Raw genomic sequence first — 19,533 nt, 5'->3', positions numbered from 1 at the left:
GCTGTCTATGTATTCGTGAATGTCTTGCTATCTTCTGTCTTCTATTTCTATTCATATTCATATCTATTTTATTTTGTCTAATTTTTGACATTGTAATTGTTACGCTGTTGTGACAAAGGAATTTACCCGATGGGGATCAATAAAGTTTATCTTATCTTATCTTAAAGCCAAAGCGGGCTCTAGTGGGAGATGTGCAACAACTTTGATGCTCCTTTTAACATTGGGTATTGAAGCATTTTCTCTTTATTTTCTTTTTTTGGTAGGTCCTTGACTGATTTTGGAAATTCTTGACCTCACTTACCGGTGACTGCCACAAATAAAGGAGTCACCGTGTTTTCAGGGTCAATCAGTCTGCATGAGAACTTAGAGCTAAGCTTATGTTGCCTTGCCAGCTGCAAAGGTTAAACAGGATAGAAACAACATAACACAAATTCAGTAATACATTGTATGTTGATTGTCACACACTTTAAGTTTTTTTTAACAAGTCCTGGGTTATTGGTGCTACATTCTATATATATATATATATATATATATATAAAAGTTGACAATGTTACCCCCAAAAGTTTAGTCAGCTATTGTTCTTCAAGCTTTTTACGGACACTTCAGCTGGGTGGATGTGTCTAGCCAATACTATATTTGTCAAGAGCACCCTGTCCAGTCCAACAGTCTCGTTCTATGTATTGAACTACTGAGTAAAACATGTCCAGGCATGGAATTATAATGACTACTTTCCCTCCTTTTTGTCATTTAGCTGCACGTCTGCCCTTTTTATTTTGTCTACAATATGTATCAATTTGTGGTTGTTATTGCGAGAGAAGTGCATCACTGTTTTTCATGTTAGGTTGAGTGTGATCTTGTGAAAGTTCTATCACAAGATAGATGCATTTGTGGTGTCAGAGAAGCCCATGGATGTCCAATTATACATATGATTGTGTGGGTGTCTTTAACAATGTATATACATATATATTTATATTTTGGCATTGCCCTCCAAGTGGCATGCCATTGATGCCTTGGTAAACCTCAGCACATTCCACATAGCATTTTTCTTCTTCAGCAAAAGATGTTTTGTTAGACTCATCGAACAATCTTCAGCCAGACTCTAAAATACTTTCTCATTCATAAATTATAAAGAGAATGCGTAAAAGCAGTGAGGTCTAGGTTGTCTGAAGGGTAGATGGGGTGAGATAACCCTAGCCAGTCACATTCCAGTTGCTGTGATATATTAATCCGCTTTACTTTCCCCAGAGTGCAACAGCTGCAGCTGCTGTGTTTGTTTCCGTTTGCATGCCAGGCACAAGGATTTGGTACTGCAACCCTGCAGGCTAGTCAACTGATACCAGTCCATGACCTGACAGAGTCCATCCAGGACCTGCTGCTGCTGCTGGTGCAGATGCGTAACTCAGGTCTGACTAAATTTAAATGGTTTCAATCATTTCATTCCAGGCCTGTCTGAACTAGCAACAAAGTTTTGAAGATTCCAGACCTTATACTATGTCTGATCCAAGCCGTCTGGTGTGATTTAGCCCCGTCGCATTTTATATAATTTAAAACATTTGTGGAAATGTATCCGTTTTAATAAGACTTATGTGAAGCGAAGACAGTGTTTTAAAAAGTGCACAGATTTTCAATGGTGTTGAATAATGACTCATTTATTCTGAAAAAAAGAGGGATATATTTACATCATTTTGCACATTTGGGAATTACAAGATTTAAGGAGCCATTTTGAAACACTGTCAGAACAATTAACAGAATAATGATGAGGGAATTTGCTAAAAGCATTCTTACATGATACGCACTCGTACCTGTGTGGCAGTCCATACCTCTAATCGCTTTCACTAATCATAAGCAAGTATATGTCACAACTTTTAATTCTTTCATGTCAACAGACGGTTCAGCATTTCACTGAAGTAGAACTGTTGCCTTTCCTCCTCCAAAGCAAAGAACATTTTAAACCTTCAAGGTTCACATTCCTTAAAAGTAAAGCCAATGATTGCTGTGATATCCTACAAATTATATACAATTCAGACACATTTGTTCCTAATATCAAAACAAAGAATCACTTTTAAAATCATCTCTCCGACTGAATTATATTACAAAATGATAGTTTTTTTTGGCATTCAGATTCATTTTAATGTGTTGAGAAGCAGTTAAACATGGAAACACTTGCATTTCCTCATATTCCCTTTTTCATTTTTGCGCCAAATAGAAATTAGCAGCAGTTTGGAGTTAATAGTAACTTTGTGTTTTATTGTGCACAGTGACCTGTCCAGAGGTCCTTACATTTATGTCCCACATTGGCCAAGAACACGGACCAACACAAATGAGAACATTTCATGATATACTGTACATGTTTGCACGAGCAAGGTGTTCCCTTGTTTCTATCAGTGGCTTCATTTGCATCCACACTGACATGACCACTTGTCCAAATACTATATACCAAGCAGATAAAATCCCACCTAACTCATTGCTTGTATATTACTCTACTCTTTTCCAAATCAGTGCTTCTGAAAATAAAACCAGACAATGAAAAGGCATTTGGAAAATTTATAAGGTCACACTTTGGTGACCCTTCAATGGCTAAATGTGTTGCATATGGATGCTGTATCAACTGCAGATTTAAACAGGTAGCTATAGAAGAGAGAACTCAGCATCTCAGTTTTACAAATGGCTGGTTTTTTTTTAATGTCATAAAAGGATATGTGAGTTTCATTACACGTATGTAAACAATGTGGAATGACAGACATCGGTACAAGGACACAGACTTCAAAAGATAAGGGGCAACAACTGGAGATAGCTCACCCATTCAAGTGTTTACACTGGGATGTGATGTGGTGATGATGATGTTGATGCTCTTCGGCCTTTGCGTGTCAGGGGAGGTCTTGCAGGTATTGTTGTCTAACAGGGGATTTCACAGTTTGTCAGATACTTTAATTATATAGATTACAGACAACGTCACAGTAGTGTACATGGTGGTACTGTCAGTGGAGCCACTGTGATCACTTGACGGCAGACTTTTTCAAAATAAAAGCTGCTTTTCCTGTTGTCTGGTGCGTTTATTTTGGCACCCTCAAACAAGCTGTTAGAGTCCAGACAGTTAGTAAATTCTGCCCACAAATAAGGAAAATAAAATCAAGCTTCACAGCGGTTTCACTTTATTGAGACGATATTAGTGCACACAAACCACTTTTTTTCTTTTAAAAATACCATAAATTAGGAAGTAAAACAAGGAACAATATAGAACAAGCAAGGAAAAAAAAGTGCATGTTAAGCATGGTATACACCAAATCTTATATTGTTGTTTACAACCTTTTTTTCAATGTTGTTTATGTTTTTTTTTTTTATTTGGCTGTAGGTATGTGTCATGTTATTGACATGTCTGCATCTTGGAAGGATATGTGTTGCCTTTGGGGTGGGGGTGAGATCCAGGCTGCTTCCCTGAGTTGCGTTCAACTCGACAAACAAAACGTGTCAACAGAATGGTCCACAAACCCCAAAACAAAGATGTTACTAAGTGGAACAATTTAGGATTTACATTTGTGCTTTTGATCATAGCTGTAAATGATTCTTAATGAAAGGTAGTTACCCCAGTGCACCCCATCTCTAAGGTGATGGTTATTTCAGAAGGCCTACTGGAGGTAAATCAAGAGAAACAAAAACCATGAGCAATAAGCTCTTGGCAACTGAAATCCCTGGATTGTTTTTCCCTTTCTTTCATAAGGAAAGTAACATTCTGTTCAAAAAGACTGCAAAAATATAGTTCCATTTTGTATTTGTACATTTTGAGTTAGGAAGTTTATTATTTCATAAAAAAACACGGTGAAAACAAAAAAAGTACAATCTTCAAATCATATGATTCAGAAATTATCTAACCAGAAAAATATTAGCACCAGATTTCAATTTCAATCTTCCTATATCGCAGTTCTGTACAACAAGTTCATGCACAATAGCTTGCAATAATAGTTAATTCAGCCATTCAGTTTCATCAGCTGGATGCTAGTAAGCGCTGAAGCTAATTCACTGTCTAAATATTTACAAAGAAGCTAAAAAGAAATTTAAAAATATAATACACAAATACCATTTTAGCTCCCAGACACAGAGGGAAGGAACACCTAGTATATCAGGGGCTATTGTACTAAAACCACAAAGATCCTGACTGATATGTACGGTTTGTTTGGATATATGTGTCATTCTATTGCAGTGACAAATCACTGTTTTGAGGTATGTTTTGCTTGCAGGTATAGACAAAGCTTTCATTTTCTGTCTCATGTGTCTTAAATACATTTTCTGAGCAAGGAAAAATGCATCTGTTCTATCATAAAGTGCTGGATTGAATGAAATTTACAAAGCAGCAAACTGCCGCTGATAAGGCTAATCAAAGATGTAAAATCAAAAACTAGGCGACAGCTTTAGTTTTTAATTATTCAAAAAGTAATTTGAAACAGAACGGGTTATTTCAACCATGCATGGGTTAGGCTTAGGTTTGTCCTTAATCAGCATGCTTCACTCACTGCTGGCAATGGAAAAAAAATATTTGGGGAGTGAATAATAACACCAGGCAGGATTTATGCTGTGGGTATGTGATGTCAGTTAATAATAATCTAGTTTTACCATGAGAGATAAATCTGTTTAATACAGCCTGTTTTGCCTGCAACTTCTGAAATCTTTGAAAATGATCTTTCAGTTTGTGTTACCCTATTAAAAGATGTGTATGCATTCTATTTTTGTCTTGTGTGTATATATATACACACACACACACACTCACATATATATACGTATATATAAATATGTATATATTTATATATACACATATATATATATATATACACAGACATACAGACACACACACACACACACACACACACACACACATAATTTTAGCCAATTTGGTATTTGAAAGTAAATTATTGTCTTTCATGGTCTTTCAGGTAGCTAGTAATAATGAGTAACAGTATTTTAAACATATGTTAAGTCTATGTTCTTTTGTCGCGGAATGGTCTCCATCTTGTTCTGTGCCTTGACAGGGGCAAGGCAACGCTACATTAGAACTGACAGAATAATGTGCCAAGCCAGAAATATATTCCTTTCCCAAGGAGCTAACTTCTTGAAAAGAAAAAGAAGAAAAAAAAAAAATCATCACTACATTTTGCCTCTAATCCATCAAATTTTAGCTACTCAAAAGAAATATTTTCATGACAACAAAGATTCTCCTTAAAAATTCTTTGATATTATGGAGATTAAAACGCTGCAGAATTCCTTTATGGGAACTCAAACACCACTGTCAACTTTAATCCTCAGTATTTAGCAAAAACCTAAAAGAGGTCAATTATCTTATGTACTGTATCCCACTCTTGCCATCGTGCTGCAGTGTAAACTAAGCTTGGATCATGGGGTTTCCAGTGTGGGTGTAGAGGTGCAAAGAGAGGAGAGTCAGGGGAGCAGCCTCAGATCTAAGTGTTTTTGGAGGGAGTTAGTAAGAGAAGACTCGTGTTTTGGTGTACATTTCTGTGGTTGTGTCTGTGTGCATGATCTGTTTTCTTTGCTCTGTTTTGGATTCATCATCTCGCATTTTTTGGATTGATATGTGTTTTCGTAAGGAATGTATGATGCTGTGCATACAGATGTGTACGCATGTATTTGTGGTGTTTGTGTGTACATGAGGCTGCCTGAAGCTCACTCAGTCAATAGCTTGATCTCATTGGCGAGAAGAGTGTTGAAGTTGTAGGCTGGATCGGGAAGGTCAGTGAGGTCAGGAGCCGAGGCTTGGTGGGGTGAGGATTGGGAGGGTTCAGCCAGCTCCGGGTCGCTCTCACTGGAAGTAGAGCCCATGCTCATGTTGCAGACGGCCTCAGGAAGAGAGCCCCCGCCAGTGGGAATAGGGCACACCTCGGGCTCGCTGCTGGTCTCACTGGTGCTGGACACAACAGACAGCAAGGACATCTTGCGGGTGAGGCGGTTGGGAAGCATGGATAGGGCGTAGTCGGCAACAATGCCTGCCACATCCATGCCACAGGCCTGGTCAAAGGCGATAAAGCCCACATTGGCGTTGGCCTCGCAGACCACAAATGAGCCATCATTGAGCTGTAGCAGGTCAATCCCGCACACATCCATGCCGAGGATGTTTGACACCTCTGTGGCCAGCTGCCTTCCCTGCTCGCTTAGTGGGCACATCATGCCGACTCCACCTACCAATCCAGCAAACAAGAGGGATATCAAGTCACAACACAAAGCCAAAAAACAGATGATTTTGGTATAGGTTACTCAATATTAATCATTTAATCATGAAATATAGCAAAATGAGGATTTGAATGACTTAAAATATTATTAAAGAGTTCACTTAAAAAGTCAATAGCCTCGTCAGATCAGCCAGGGAGTATCAACATTGTCTGTTACATAAATACAAATAATCTGGGGACGGATGTCCTAAATGTGTCACAGTGAATTACAGCATCAGCAAGACCAAAACTGCTCACACTCTGACATTGAAATCAGTCTCATCAGCTGAGGCTGCGCTACTGTCTCTGGGGTAAAGTCCGAGCGAAGCCTGTTAATTTGGCACAATTTACAAAATACCAGATTATAGTGCAGATGGAGCATTACATTTGATTAAAAGATTGGATGGATGCTTGAACTGTTAATTACTGTCCACATAGAAATGATGAGAGCAATCCAGCAAACACCTACATGTGGCATCTAAACTGTTATTGAACCAAATACAACCCTGATTTCTTTTTAAGTTCTCTGGCAGCAACGGATGATTATTTACATTATTTGATATCACACATAAAAATTTACGTTTATAATATATTCATCTTTATGTTCTCCGAGAACAGTGGAGCAATGAATCTAATAAACCACATTGCAAAACAGCGTCTCTACTCCAGACATCGTATGACCTGGATAGTGAACTGAAATCCAGCATGTTACAAATAGACTAGTGTTGTAAGCCTAAAGAGCTGCTTTAGTGTGTATTGTTGTTGACTGTAAGTTGGTTTAAGGGAGTGAATTAAAAAGTATAGTAATCCAGTGTTATCGTCAACCCTCTGTTGTGTCCCTACCAAGAGAACAGTTGCTCTGCATACGGCCATCAGTGGAGCAGCGCAGCATGGAGCCAATGACGCGACCGCCCACCAGGACCACCCGCACATCACGGCCATGCGACTCCTTAACATACTCCTGAAACAAGTAGGGGGTATCATGGCGGATCAAGTGGCAAAGGTCTGTCAGGTGGTGTTTGTCCCGTGCCAAGAACACGGCCTTGCCTAGGAGAGGAGATAAAAGATAGAAAAAGAAAACAAAAAATTGATTTCCCTTTTTGAGGTATGAATATTATCCTGAAAACAGGATGTTTAGGCTTTTGCGGAAAAAAAAAAAAAAAAAAAAGTTACATAACTTCCCTTAAATTTTTGCTGAAGTAGTGAATGCTTTTGCTCAGCATGTCACATGACAGTTCTGTTCCTCATATAATGGGTAGGAAATTTCTCTTAGGGGCCAAAGAAATTGTTTCTCATAGAGGCAAGAAGAAGTCCATTTTAATTAGCACGGTTCGGCTCCGTCTCCTTGTTGTTGAGCCCTCTGACCCCTGTTCCAACATCATGTGAGGGTTATGTGTGCACATTGTGTACAAGTGAAAAAATTCAAACAGGATGACAAGGCAGACCCTTGGCGGCTTCATTGATATGAGAATACTGTGACAGAAATGATGTAATACTTGGCAAGTTAAAACCACACAAAGACTAAAAAAAAATCAATGCCATGACTCAGTGGGACATAAGAACACTGAAAAGAATGTGCACCTACACAGGTTGAGAGTATTTGTTCACATTTCAGCCATTGCCCACGGAATGCACAATATTGGGGATCGGCAATACTATGCTGCAAAGTATCAATTCAGCATATTGTTGATTTTTATCCACATCATCCTGCACAGTTTAATTTTGGAAATATAGTGTGTATCAAGTAACAGTGATGCCTGCTTAAGTTTGTGAAACAGGCCTTTATATTCGCGCATAGGCCTCTGTATTCAATCGTGAGGCAACAAAGGCTCGGCCAATGTCAATGGTCAACCACAATGAGGAGGAAAGCAACCAGTGAAATGCTGACCTCAATAAGTAAGGGTCAAGTTAGTGGTTGACCAGCGGTTGCTTTCTCTAACAAAGCAATGTGATGCCAGTCTCGGGAGCCAAGGCCCATTGTTATTTCTTCACACAGCAGCAAAACCAGTCAAGTGTCGATAACACAAGAACACAGGAACAGATCTCTGAGGACCAAAATATTCACGCAGCAACTCCCTTCCCAAGCTTGGCTGAAGAGAAATAAAAAAATGGTAGCATCTAAGTGTAAAGTCCAGACAAAAATTATTAGCCTCGGAGCAATGCAAAAAGAATGATACGCTCATATGCTGCCTTTGTTGCAAGGCCATAGACCTTTTAACGCTCTGTCAATGAATTTCATATGAGGGTGGACTGAGCTGCCATTAGGGGCCTGCAGTGGACTCAGTTTTGTCAGGTGGTTTAGCAATGATTACAGAATACATAAGATATGCACTGATCATCTTACCTCTGTGGCCACGTGCGTTCTTCACCACCACTGGGTAGCCCAGGGGTTCAGCCTCATCAATCATCTTGCGGAAGTTATCGTGCCCTCCTGGTAAAATCCCGTGCACACAGACACACAGGCATGTAACAGCACAGGAAGATGTTAGAGGTTTGAAGGATCTCCCTTGCCTTGATTGCATAGTTCACACATCGCAGCCAAATGATGGGGGGAGGGGGTGTGTGTGAAAGTAACCTGTTGCTATGGTAACAGAAATGACTCAAAACAGCAAGGCTGAGAGAGCGTTATCCTGGGCTTACTTATTTTGCAGTTAGATTCTTGAGATTGGAACAGAGCAGCAGTCACTGAAGGGTGCATTAATGTGAAGCAGCTGACCATATCTGACATTGATTCATGACAGCAGCTTGAAGCAACAGATGTGCCTCAGCATTCTCCGCACTGGCTCAAGACCAAATGAAAATGAGTAAAAGAAAAGAAAAATACTATTGTGACTTAATGTGAATTACGATGATGATCAAAACAATACTTATGATATTTCTCCCAAGCGTTTTCCTCTGTCTATTTATAAAAGTCTGGTTTTGGCTGGCATTTAGTCAAGAGAACAGATGTGAACTACTCGGTCACATGGTATTTCCAGACACACAGATTCACGTGTTTTCAGTGAGAAGGGAAGAAGACAGGAAGCAGTGGGGGAGAGAGAATAGACATGAAATGTGGCTCTAGCCACGTAATAGGCTGAAGAGGGAGAGCAGGAGGCAATGGCATATTTTATTTTGAAAAATCATGAGGGGGCATGGGATGGGGCGTTGAGGGGGTTGTTACATAAGCTGTGTAGCCACTCTGCATGCATCGCCTGGCCTACTGTGCACAGCGACAAATGGAATGTAGGCCAAACATCCCCCTCCTCTTTCTTTCTCTTTCTCCCTTTCTGTAACCTTATTTTTCAGCCTTCACCAACACAACAGCACTGTGTGTTTTTAGGGGAGAAATATGTGATGTTGGCTGACACCCTTTGTTTGTCCTTAATATAATGAAGGAGTTACCACAGATAAAAACACTTGATTGTGTTATGATGGTTAAGTTCCCACACATCCTGCCTTTGAGAGCACATAAGTCTCAATACTGTGCTTTTTCTCTCAGTTGTGATCGTTGTGTTAGTCATATTGATGACTTACAGATTAGTTTTACAGATAGGTGTGAATTAATACAGAGGTTTACCTCATTTCATACCAATGAGAAACCAAACAAAAACAAAACTATTAGTGGCATGCAGCAACAGTGCAAATCAAGTTTCATTGCACTGTGCATTTACACTGCAAAATCCACAGAATACATTTTTATTATATCTTCAGGCAAAGACCTAATGAGGAAACATGTTTCTATTGTATTTTAACTAAAAAAACTACATTTTAATGAATTTAATCAAAATCAATGATGTAACTATTGAGTTCTGTGGGTCTTGCAAAAGGCCTCTCAGTGGGTACTTGTTTTTAAGTTACAGGTGGTGTGGAGATTTGCATGTCTGTGTGTAACAATTTATCTGGCCTATGTTGTAGAATCCAAAAGGTCCTGCATAATGTAATGGTTGAATCAATAACATGTTTGGACATCACATTTGCTAGATAGTTGAGTCTACTGGGTTAGAGCATACAATGTAAAACTGAGATATTTTTTACCATAGGAAAAGGTGTCAGGTAGAGGCACCCCATGACCAGCCAGCTCCTGAAAGGTCCAGAACTTGTTAACGCAGTTGAGAATGGCCTGAGGTCGGTTGATCAGCCGACAGCCCATCTTTTCAAGGTGTCGCAGCACAGTGATGTCACTATCTGATTGCACCCAGGGTGTGGGCACCCGCACCACTACCACCTGGGGGTAAGATGTAACGATTTCTTGCTCTACTCGCAGGCCTGCAGGGAAATTGGGTGATAGAGAAATAAAAAGTGGGAGGGAGAAAGGAATGGAAAAAGAATTGTTTTAAGTATGTTGCCAGTCCAATATTTTCAGTCAAATTCTAAGCCATTTAACAGACAACAAGCGGATACCTATCAGGCAACATCTGTCTTGTTTGTTGTACTTTTTCCACGTTCCAGTGTTAATAACTTCTATTACATCTTACATGTCATGCATGCACACATGAGGGAAATGTAATTATATTATTTGTTATATTCATTACAAACGATCGTAATTATCACAATGACGTAAACCCTTAAAATGCGGAGGGAAAATGAATTTTTGGGATGGAGACAGTCTGTGGACATTTGTCCGGTAGTCTTCGCTAGGTTCTGAGTGGAGAAACGCTAGGATAAAAGTAAAAGATAGACAGAGGATTAACACTGGTAGCGTCAAACTATGAATCAAACCTTAGCCATGGCTGTTGATATGATTTTTTTCACACAGTGCCGAAATCCATCCGTTATCCCTTTCTGCTGCCAAATCCTCTGGAGGCTGAGCTACAAGTCTCTTTTGGAACGAAGATGTGGAAACGCATCCTTGTGAATAAACTGACACTATTTGATTCTTTGTTTCAGTGCAGAGTAACAGTTAGGGTTCATGGGCAACTCGCTCAAAAGCCATTAAAGGATATCCAAAAATCACTCTCGTCTGAAAGAACAGATGGCTGGTACTGTCAAACTGGGAGAAATCAGTAAACGAATCTATGGAAAACAGTTGTTTGGTTGAGATGGTTATTTTAAATACATCAGTTAGAAACAAGTTCCACATCCAATGGCTGAAATCTACTAACAGAAATGGTAATATCACAAATAGGTGGTTTCCTTTTTGGAAAACCATACAGAATGAAAATTGTAATACCACAATACTGACTGGATATCACATTGAGCAATTCACAGTGAAGATAATACAGCAGGATTTTACTGTTGACAAGTTGTTGTGTTTTTTTTATGCAGATCTGGGCCAAGACAGACTGACTTGAGAGCCATTCATGAGAACATATCCTATCATTGCCAAACAGAATGTAAGTACATGTAAATATGGACATGTATTACATACAGGAAAGAAGGGGACATATTTGACATTAGTACTTGTTTATTGTGAGTACATTTCAGCTCTCTGAGACTGGATTACACTGCATCTGTGAACATCTAAGGCCATGGAAAACATGGCTTTTGCATAATCTAAGTAGAAAATAATAGCTGCTGATATGATGATGGATGTATTGTACATCATGGCTCCTCTAAGGTCCACTTTGTAGGGCCCCCTTGTGAATAGACAAATAAAATTGAGTATGAAAGGAAAAAGTGGCAGGCAAGAAAGGTCAGGAATGTCTTGGAACCTTAATGCAAAAAAAGTGGACGTGGAAATAGAGGCTTGGAAAAGAGTGCCACCCCTTTTTCTCCTCCCCCTCAAAATCTCAGTACAGAGGCAAGAGGATCCACCATGTCTCTGGCCCTATTCAATGCTTTCACACACTGGTCTGATTGTACCACCACTGGGAGCTGGACGAGTGCTGTTACAGTGGGAAGTATCAGAGAATGTGCTATCCTGGTTTCTGACAGACAGTATTCACTTTTCATTGCGCTTGTCTTCATCTCCAGGGGAACCAAACAGAGACTAATGAGGCAGCCATATGAATCAATCCTATTCATTCATTTTTAGCAAAAGCCTGCGTGTACAGATAAGTTGTTCATGTGACTAATGCAACAACATTCAACAAATGAGCAAAATGCATTGTAACATGGTCTGTAATAAAAGCAAGCAACATACATTTTGGTTTAAAAAGTCTACATTTGGTCAGCCTACAATCTCTTTATAGTTAGAGCTCATTAGGACTTTTTCATACTGAAATGAAAGACCATAATGTTTTCATGGTTCAAAGGACTGTACATGGGTGTCACATTTTCAATCTGCTTGACAAAGCTAACACGCATAACAAGCATTCTATGCATACCGCTGTAACGTCACAAAGCAAGAGATGCAGACAAATGTTGTGCCAATGTTTGGCTGGTGGGTCCTGCCAGTCCAAAATGCAGTCTCAGTGTGAATATCCTAATTCCATTACGCGAGTGAAGCTGGGCAGTTCCCTTACAGTTTCTGTTGGTCTAGTTTTGGTGAGCAATAACTTAAGTTTTATAAATCAATATATATAATCTCCAAGGCACATTGAACACCAGCTGTAGATACTATGAGTCTACACTAAGGTCAGGCAGTACATAGAGTATATTCATTGACACTGAGGCTGGAGTGCTGTCTAACTGCTGGACCTTTTGCTTTATGTAAAACAGACTATTCCTTTGTTATAAGTATGCAATCTCCTGACCAGCTGTCCCTATTAGGATTTCACACTAACTACTTCTGGGCCAACCTTGTCATTATTCAAGACTATGCTATAATAAGTAATACATAAAGGAGTTCAACTGCCATGTAATTGCACAGATTATCACGATGGTTGACGTATTGGGTTTAAATTGAATTTCTCTTTGACAAACAGACAAGTGCTACAATGTCAAAACTAAGGCCAGACAATGTGACTGGTTTGTGACAAATTCCAAGAAGTGAATTACACTGCTTTAACCCACACTTAGCGGATGCCTCAACAATCAAAACTGTTTAATGCCTGAATTACAGCATTATTAACAGGTAGTTTCACCTTTGCCCGTGACACAAGGGGGAAGTATCATTGGTTCCGGAGAGTAAGCAACAGCTCAGACTTCATAGTTTTTGCAAGATTTTGAAAGTGCAGGTCCACCATCAATGCCAGCTGTTCAAACCTCAGATCCAACCCACTGGGCCTTACAACTCCCTCTGTGACTGAATTAACCACAACCTCTGAGCACACCAGCACTTTGGTGAGGACCATGTTGATGAATTGCAGTTTACAAAGCCACTTTATATTTCAACATAACACCTTCATATCCTTACGAAATACTTAATCTAATGTGTAAGTTACACAAAAAGTACTGGGATATTCTTAGCAGGTGATTAAAAAAGCTCATGTCAGAACGTGCCCTCGTTGCTAATTGAACGGGAATCTAGTGCTTTAACAATACCCAAACAAGGAGCCACAGCAATGTGTGTAATGTGAGTTGATGGGTATGTTCCATCCTCCCAGTTCGACATACAGGTGTTACATTTATAAACGATCCATATCTGTCCCTCTCTTTAAATGTTCCTCTGTAGAAGCCACAGGATGTGAAACACCTTGAGCTTTGATTAACATTGGGTTTGTGTCTTAAGTACGGACCCACGATTAGTTGACCGAATGTGTCTGTGTGCAGGTGTGTATCTCTGTGTCCTCACAGACATGTTGAACCCATTCACATCCGTGTAAAACTTTAACCTGTCTTCAGAGTACACAAATGTGAATGAGAAACCTTGAAATGGAAAGCTGTAAAGTTGTTATCATGTCTAGGCCTCTGACTGCATTCTAACCTACTCTTACAAAAGACAACCCACCCTTACACAAATAATCTGTGCATGAACCTTTTTAAAGTTTAGCTTGGTAAGGTACTAGGGGCAACTTGTGCGAACCTGTCGGAGAAATGCACTATATATAGAATATATTGCGTGCTACTGGATACTCGTGGTGTGATAACTGGAAATTGAGTGAGACAAAAATTACAGACAGGTCAAGCCTAAGCATCTCTGAGCACCATCAGGTCACCAGGAATGAGAAAATCCTCAGATCACAGTACCTATACCTGAAAAAATACTACATCATTTCTTCAATTTGAGATAGTGCTTGCAAGATTGTACTGATCCGCATCAATTGTCATATATACATATAAACAGCCAAAACAATTTTATTTTCACACACAGGCCAGTAAAAATATGACATGCCTCTGTATTTTGTGTGTGTATACAAGCGGTGTAGGCAACTATTCGTGTAGATGCAGCTCAGTCAGCACACAATTCCAAGTCTAGAGATCCTGGAAAAACCACAACGCACAAACCACAAAATTTCCTCTCTAATACTTCCTTCAAGCAAGGCCAATCTGTCCACTTGCTGTTAATCTGTGATGTCGAGCCAAAGCGCAGAAGATATTTAGTGTACGTAGATTTGGGGCCAGCGGGGATTACAGGTCATGTTTACTGCCCCGTTCCAGTTTTGTACATCTTCCTTAGCAACAAGTCTAGACATCTGTCTACCTGTCTGTGCATTAGGCCAATATGCTCTTTGCTTTGGGTTGTCCACCAAGTATTATTAGAATCTAATACTGTGAACACACTAGACTAGTTTGAGTAGATGGGCCATGAGAGAAAGAAAACCTCCAAGGGTGAATATATTTCAATATAATGGCACATGTGAAGTACAATCACTTCATGCCACACCCTCCTGTTCTGTGTTCAGGTTTTCAGACCCTATCTCTAGCTAAACAAAACAAACAAAAACATGTTCAAATCACTGCTTTTTAGATCACGCCACTGTCAATTCCAAGCCTACATCATTTATGTGTTAATTGAGACCCACACACCTCTCATCTGGTGACATTCCTCACTTCACACCACCCTGCCGAATTCCATGTGTGTCTGTTTGTTGAGAGTTCCTACTGTTACCACCGCTCAGTGATGTGAAATGTCATTTCACAGCACCGAACAAACAGAACCAATACTGAAATGAGAACGGATGCGTTTTTCCATTTATGAAACCATTTAGGGAGACATGAAGTGATAGATTATGCTTGGAAGAAGAAGCCAAATAGCTGGGCTGTTTTGGATTTAATGACCTCATAAAATAAAGAACGACTGATCAGATGATCATTTCTCGATTTGTAACATAAAATGCTGTACTGGCACTTTGTAAGGCATTTGCCATTCCGACCCATTCCGAGACCTAAGGCGTAGCACGAAAGCGTCTTTTTTTGCTTACTTGTTTTGGCAAACAATAATACTTCTCCTTGACGTCTTGTGGATTATCCTGTTTGACGTCCTGTTTGACACGCAAACGTGTTGCAGCATGACCTCGGATACTTGATCAACCCAATTGTGCGCGGCTGATATCTCCATTGTAAGGGATTTGTTTGATAATTCGAAAGCGTATTCGCGATGCTTTGGAGGGAAACGGAAATCGAGCATCCTTCTGCCCCTCCGTGGAGAGGCAGTCTATAGAAAGTGGGTTAGGCGGTCACGGAATTGCTTACACTTCGCTTCCTTGCGAGCAGACTGGCCGGGCTAGCCCTCTCCTCGCTGTAAAACACGGTGCAACCCCCACCCACCTACCCACCCCCCAAACAATAACTGTTAGCTTTTAGCATCCCGCTAGGGCACCGATGATCCTGAAACAATCACAATCACACACGCTGCGACCGGCCAACACAAGCGTTCAATGTTGATACTTGCCTAGTTGTCCCTCGCTGATCGTAAGCACGATTTGGTCCATGAGAAAGGAGCGGAATTCAACATCCTCCTCGGCGCAGCGCTCCTTCAGTGCCCGAAGAATCTGAACTTGGGGGTATTCTTGGCTGATACGCCGGTCGGTAACGAACCAAACCCGAGAGCACATCTTGTTGACTCGAAGCGTGTGTGTGTATGTGTGTGTGTGGATTAAAAAAAAATCAATCCAGTTGAAAACAGAAACAAGGTGGCTGCGTGGTGCCGCGCGTATTGTAGCAGCGCGGGATCCGGGGTCAGGCAGCAGTGGAAAATAGCACAGAGATGCTCACACAATGGAGACCTCGTTGGATAACGGTGGGAGCAGGCTGTGCTGTGGCGAAAAACAGGACCACGGCTCATCCGCTGTCTCGACCGAACCGGCTAGGACGAGTTATCTTCTTTATCACCTTTGTTTCCCTTCATTTGCAGCCATTTAAGTTAGTCCCCCGGGGCGGAGTTAATGATGCCCGGACCACGCGAATTTGACACAAACGAGCCTGAAAATACTACAACTCCGCGTTGACACTTGATCTTGTAGCCGGGGGAGGGGGGCAACTCTTTGCAATATATGCCCACCGATCAGACAAAGCACGGCCGGGTCGCGTCGTATCTTCCGTTTGCGGCTGCGAAACTAACAAAAGTTTTTTGCAGTGAACGCAACAGTTCACCGACGCTGCCGGTATCTCGTCTATTTATCGGAGTAGGAGAAACGAACAGGCGACGACGATTCCGTGTGATCCGTTTGGCTGCTATCCACGAAGAATTGGTGCTGAAAAGTGCACGCTGTATTTTTTTTTTTCAACGCTCACTCGCACGCGCTTCGTTTACAACTCATCTTCTCTGCGTGCCCGTGCACGGTCGGGGCCGGACCCAAAATTAAAAAAAAAAAACCGTTTGGAGGGGCGTTTACCAATCGCTTACATCAACTTGATGACCAGCCAATCGGCGAGCGGGATATATGGGCGGGTTGCAGTCACGCCAGCCAATGAGAGGCGGCCAAACGGAAAACGAGGACGGATGCTGGTGAGGGCGCGCGGCATGCTCAGTCAATCAGTGCGTGGAGTCTGCAGTGCGCATGAGATCGCGCACTTCCCCGAACCGGTTCAGACCAGACGGCGAGGGGAGGGTTTGGTGAACACTGACCGCGCCGAAGTGGCCGGAAATTAAACGTTTCAAGCCCAGACGACGAGCCTCTTCTTCCACGTCATTTGTTATAAGCCGTTTCAATCCATGCGGGGCGCGTTATTTCACATAATGTGCGATGAACGGGCTGGCGGCTGACCACGCGGCACATCCTTAGGCCATTAGAGAAAAGGAGGGAAAATACTCCCTTGTGGCAGAAGAGCGTAATTATGCAAATGGTCTTATTTTCTCGACTGGGCAATGGGAGTTTCAAAATCGAAGGAGGCCGGATACCACAAACGCGTGGCTCCTGGGGATTCACTCCCACGGTGGATTGTGCTTTATGTGCCTCGCCGTCGCCTGTAGCCGCCCTACTACGTCGACGCGAATGAATCCACGGGGTAGAACTGCAGCCGTTCGGTAGGATATCTTAACAGCGCAGCCTCGCTGCTTTCAACGTGTCTCCCCGGCGCACAAATGAGTCCTTTTAGCCTCATTTCACCAAGTGGGTATTAGCTTAGTACGAAGTGATCCCCCACAAAGGCAGCGCAGACATTCGCCACATCGTAAATAGACTACGCCCACAGGCCGGCTCCCCCACCCGAACGTTCAGGTCGTCCATCAGCCTACCAGATTTGATTGCCCAATTTTGTCGCCATTGTGAGACGGCTTTTTTTTTTTTAGGAGCTCGGATGTTTAACTGATTGAAATTATTTTAACAAACGAATTCAATTCATTCATTTCTGTTTGACATTGGCTGAATAAGTTAAGAGGACAGACTTAATTTATTTTCCCCATTCAAACCCTGCAGTTAGCATCATCCTCAATGGTTTATTCCATTTTCCCCTCTAAAATGTTACATCCGTCTATGACTGACGTTGGCAATTCCACGTAGCAGGCAGCCTGTCTTCAATTTGTATTATATTGGACATAAATGAGAGAATTTCCAATAATGTTGTCAGTTGTTGAGCCACCGCCAGGGCCAGATGTCCGGTTCAAAAAGATGACCACTCCGCTTCCCCTCTTTTCATTTTTTTCCCATTTATTATCATCAGACAAATTAATTTTTTTCAATGTAAACAAGTAGAATAGAATACATTTTCCTTTAAATAGAGACAATGCCGTTTAACATTGTTTTATTACAAATAATGCAACTGTTGTTCAGTTTATAGCTACTAATAATTTTATATTCTTGTTCTTAGTTGGGCATTTTCATGGACAATGTTAACAAAGCAACACAACACAATTTAAACAATCCGCTTGTTAATACCACACAACAGGATAAAATGCATATACAGGACTGTCTCAGAAAATTAGAATATTGTGATAAAGTTCTTTATCTTCTGTAATGCAATTACCAAAACAAAAATGTCATACATACTGGATTCATTGCAAATCAACCTGATTATGGCTTACATCTTAAGAAAACTCAAAAATCCAATCTCAAAATATTAGAATATCATGAAGAAGTAATTTTTGTTTTTTAATTGCTTTAAAGAACTTTATCACAATGTTTTAATTTTCTGAGACAATCCTGTACACGTCCATCACAATAAACCGTTTGCTGACAAACATAGTAAAGCTACAGAACACAACATAACAACAAAACACAACAAAATTTTCCCTAAATATCATCCACAGCACCCTACAAGTCAAATGTAATCTCAATCCTTCAAAGTTGAATGGAATTCCCCAAATAACAGCAAAAAAAATCTCCCCTCAAGAAAAAAGTTAATGTCAGCAATGTCACCTTAAATAAGAACCTCAAAACAAAGAAAAAAAAACCTCAGAGATCATGCCTAATATGTATAAGAAGGCAATAATTCTGCCACACTGCGATGCATCTTCATTTAAGATGGGATTGTGTTCTCAAAATGGTCAGGGAGATGTATTCGATTTAATTGAGGAGACTGTAATTGCTATTGCTCGTAAGCCGTTATGACTGAGATCTGCTCTTACTATGGCTTTCACCCCATTTATGTGGTACTGATTTTGTAAAACATACCAGGATTCCATCTCTGTATAGTTCCACAGCATGAAAAGGCTTCTTTGAGTAGTTTTTTTAAAATGGAAAGATTTTAACATTTCTTGTAGTTTGACTCGGTCAATTCCGCTTTATTTTCCAGACATGCAAGCAGGGATGCTTACTAACACTTGCTCTAAATTGGATCTTACACTGGAGTTACACTATAAATTGAATCATTACCAATCTGTTATCTCAATTAAGAAGAAAATATGTGGACTAGACTGGATTACTTTGGTTAAAGTGTAATTTGGTTCAATAAATGGGAAGATCTGGGATGTGGCATTCTCCAAAACATATCCTCACATATCTTCCAAAATTTAGAGGCTACTCCCATGTGCTAAGAGAAAGAGAAACATTACTGAGGCAGACATGTGCATTCCATCTGTGTTGAAATGTATCGAGCAAGAACTGAATGAAAAAAAAAAAATTAAAAAGTCTTGGTGCTATTACTTCTATAAACAGGCTGAATCCAGCTGTCTTGACTTATTTTTGGCCACCCCAGG

The 19,533-nt window shown here is 40.6% G+C and overlaps 1 protein-coding gene across 2 annotated transcripts; it reads right to left on the bottom strand.

The window, feature by feature from the left end:
* Positions 1-1,631: 1,631 nt before the first annotated feature.
* On the bottom strand, positions 1,632-16,773 carry rimkla (ribosomal modification protein rimK like family member A). Of its 2 annotated transcripts, XM_086141366.1 has the most exons (6): positions 15,850-16,773; positions 10,230-10,460; positions 8,557-8,643; positions 7,056-7,259; positions 5,675-6,182; positions 1,632-2,895 (listed from the first exon to the last, which is right to left on the bottom strand). In XM_086141366.1, exons 1-6 carry the CDS (start codon positions 16,010-16,012, stop codon positions 2,868-2,870), a joined length of 1,221 nt encoding a protein of 406 aa, XP_085997492.1. In that variant the 5' UTR covers positions 16,013-16,773; the 3' UTR covers positions 1,632-2,867. The 2 variants fall into 2 exon arrangements, with proteins under 2 accessions (XP_085997492.1, XP_085997493.1); XM_086141367.1 differs by lacking the exon at positions 1,632-2,895 and having other exon boundaries at positions 3,324-6,182.
* Positions 16,774-19,533: the final 2,760 nt, after the last annotated feature.

The sequence above is a fragment of the Fistularia commersonii genome, chromosome 34, assembly GCF_037954325.1.
Source record: "Fistularia commersonii isolate RoL2024-O1a breed Wild chromosome 34, RoL_Fcom_v1.0, whole genome shotgun sequence".
Classification (NCBI taxonomy): Eukaryota; Metazoa; Chordata; class Actinopteri; order Syngnathiformes; family Fistulariidae; genus Fistularia; species Fistularia commersonii.
The sequence above is the reverse complement of the archived record's forward strand: the minus strand, read 5'-3'. Positions and strand labels throughout refer to the sequence as shown.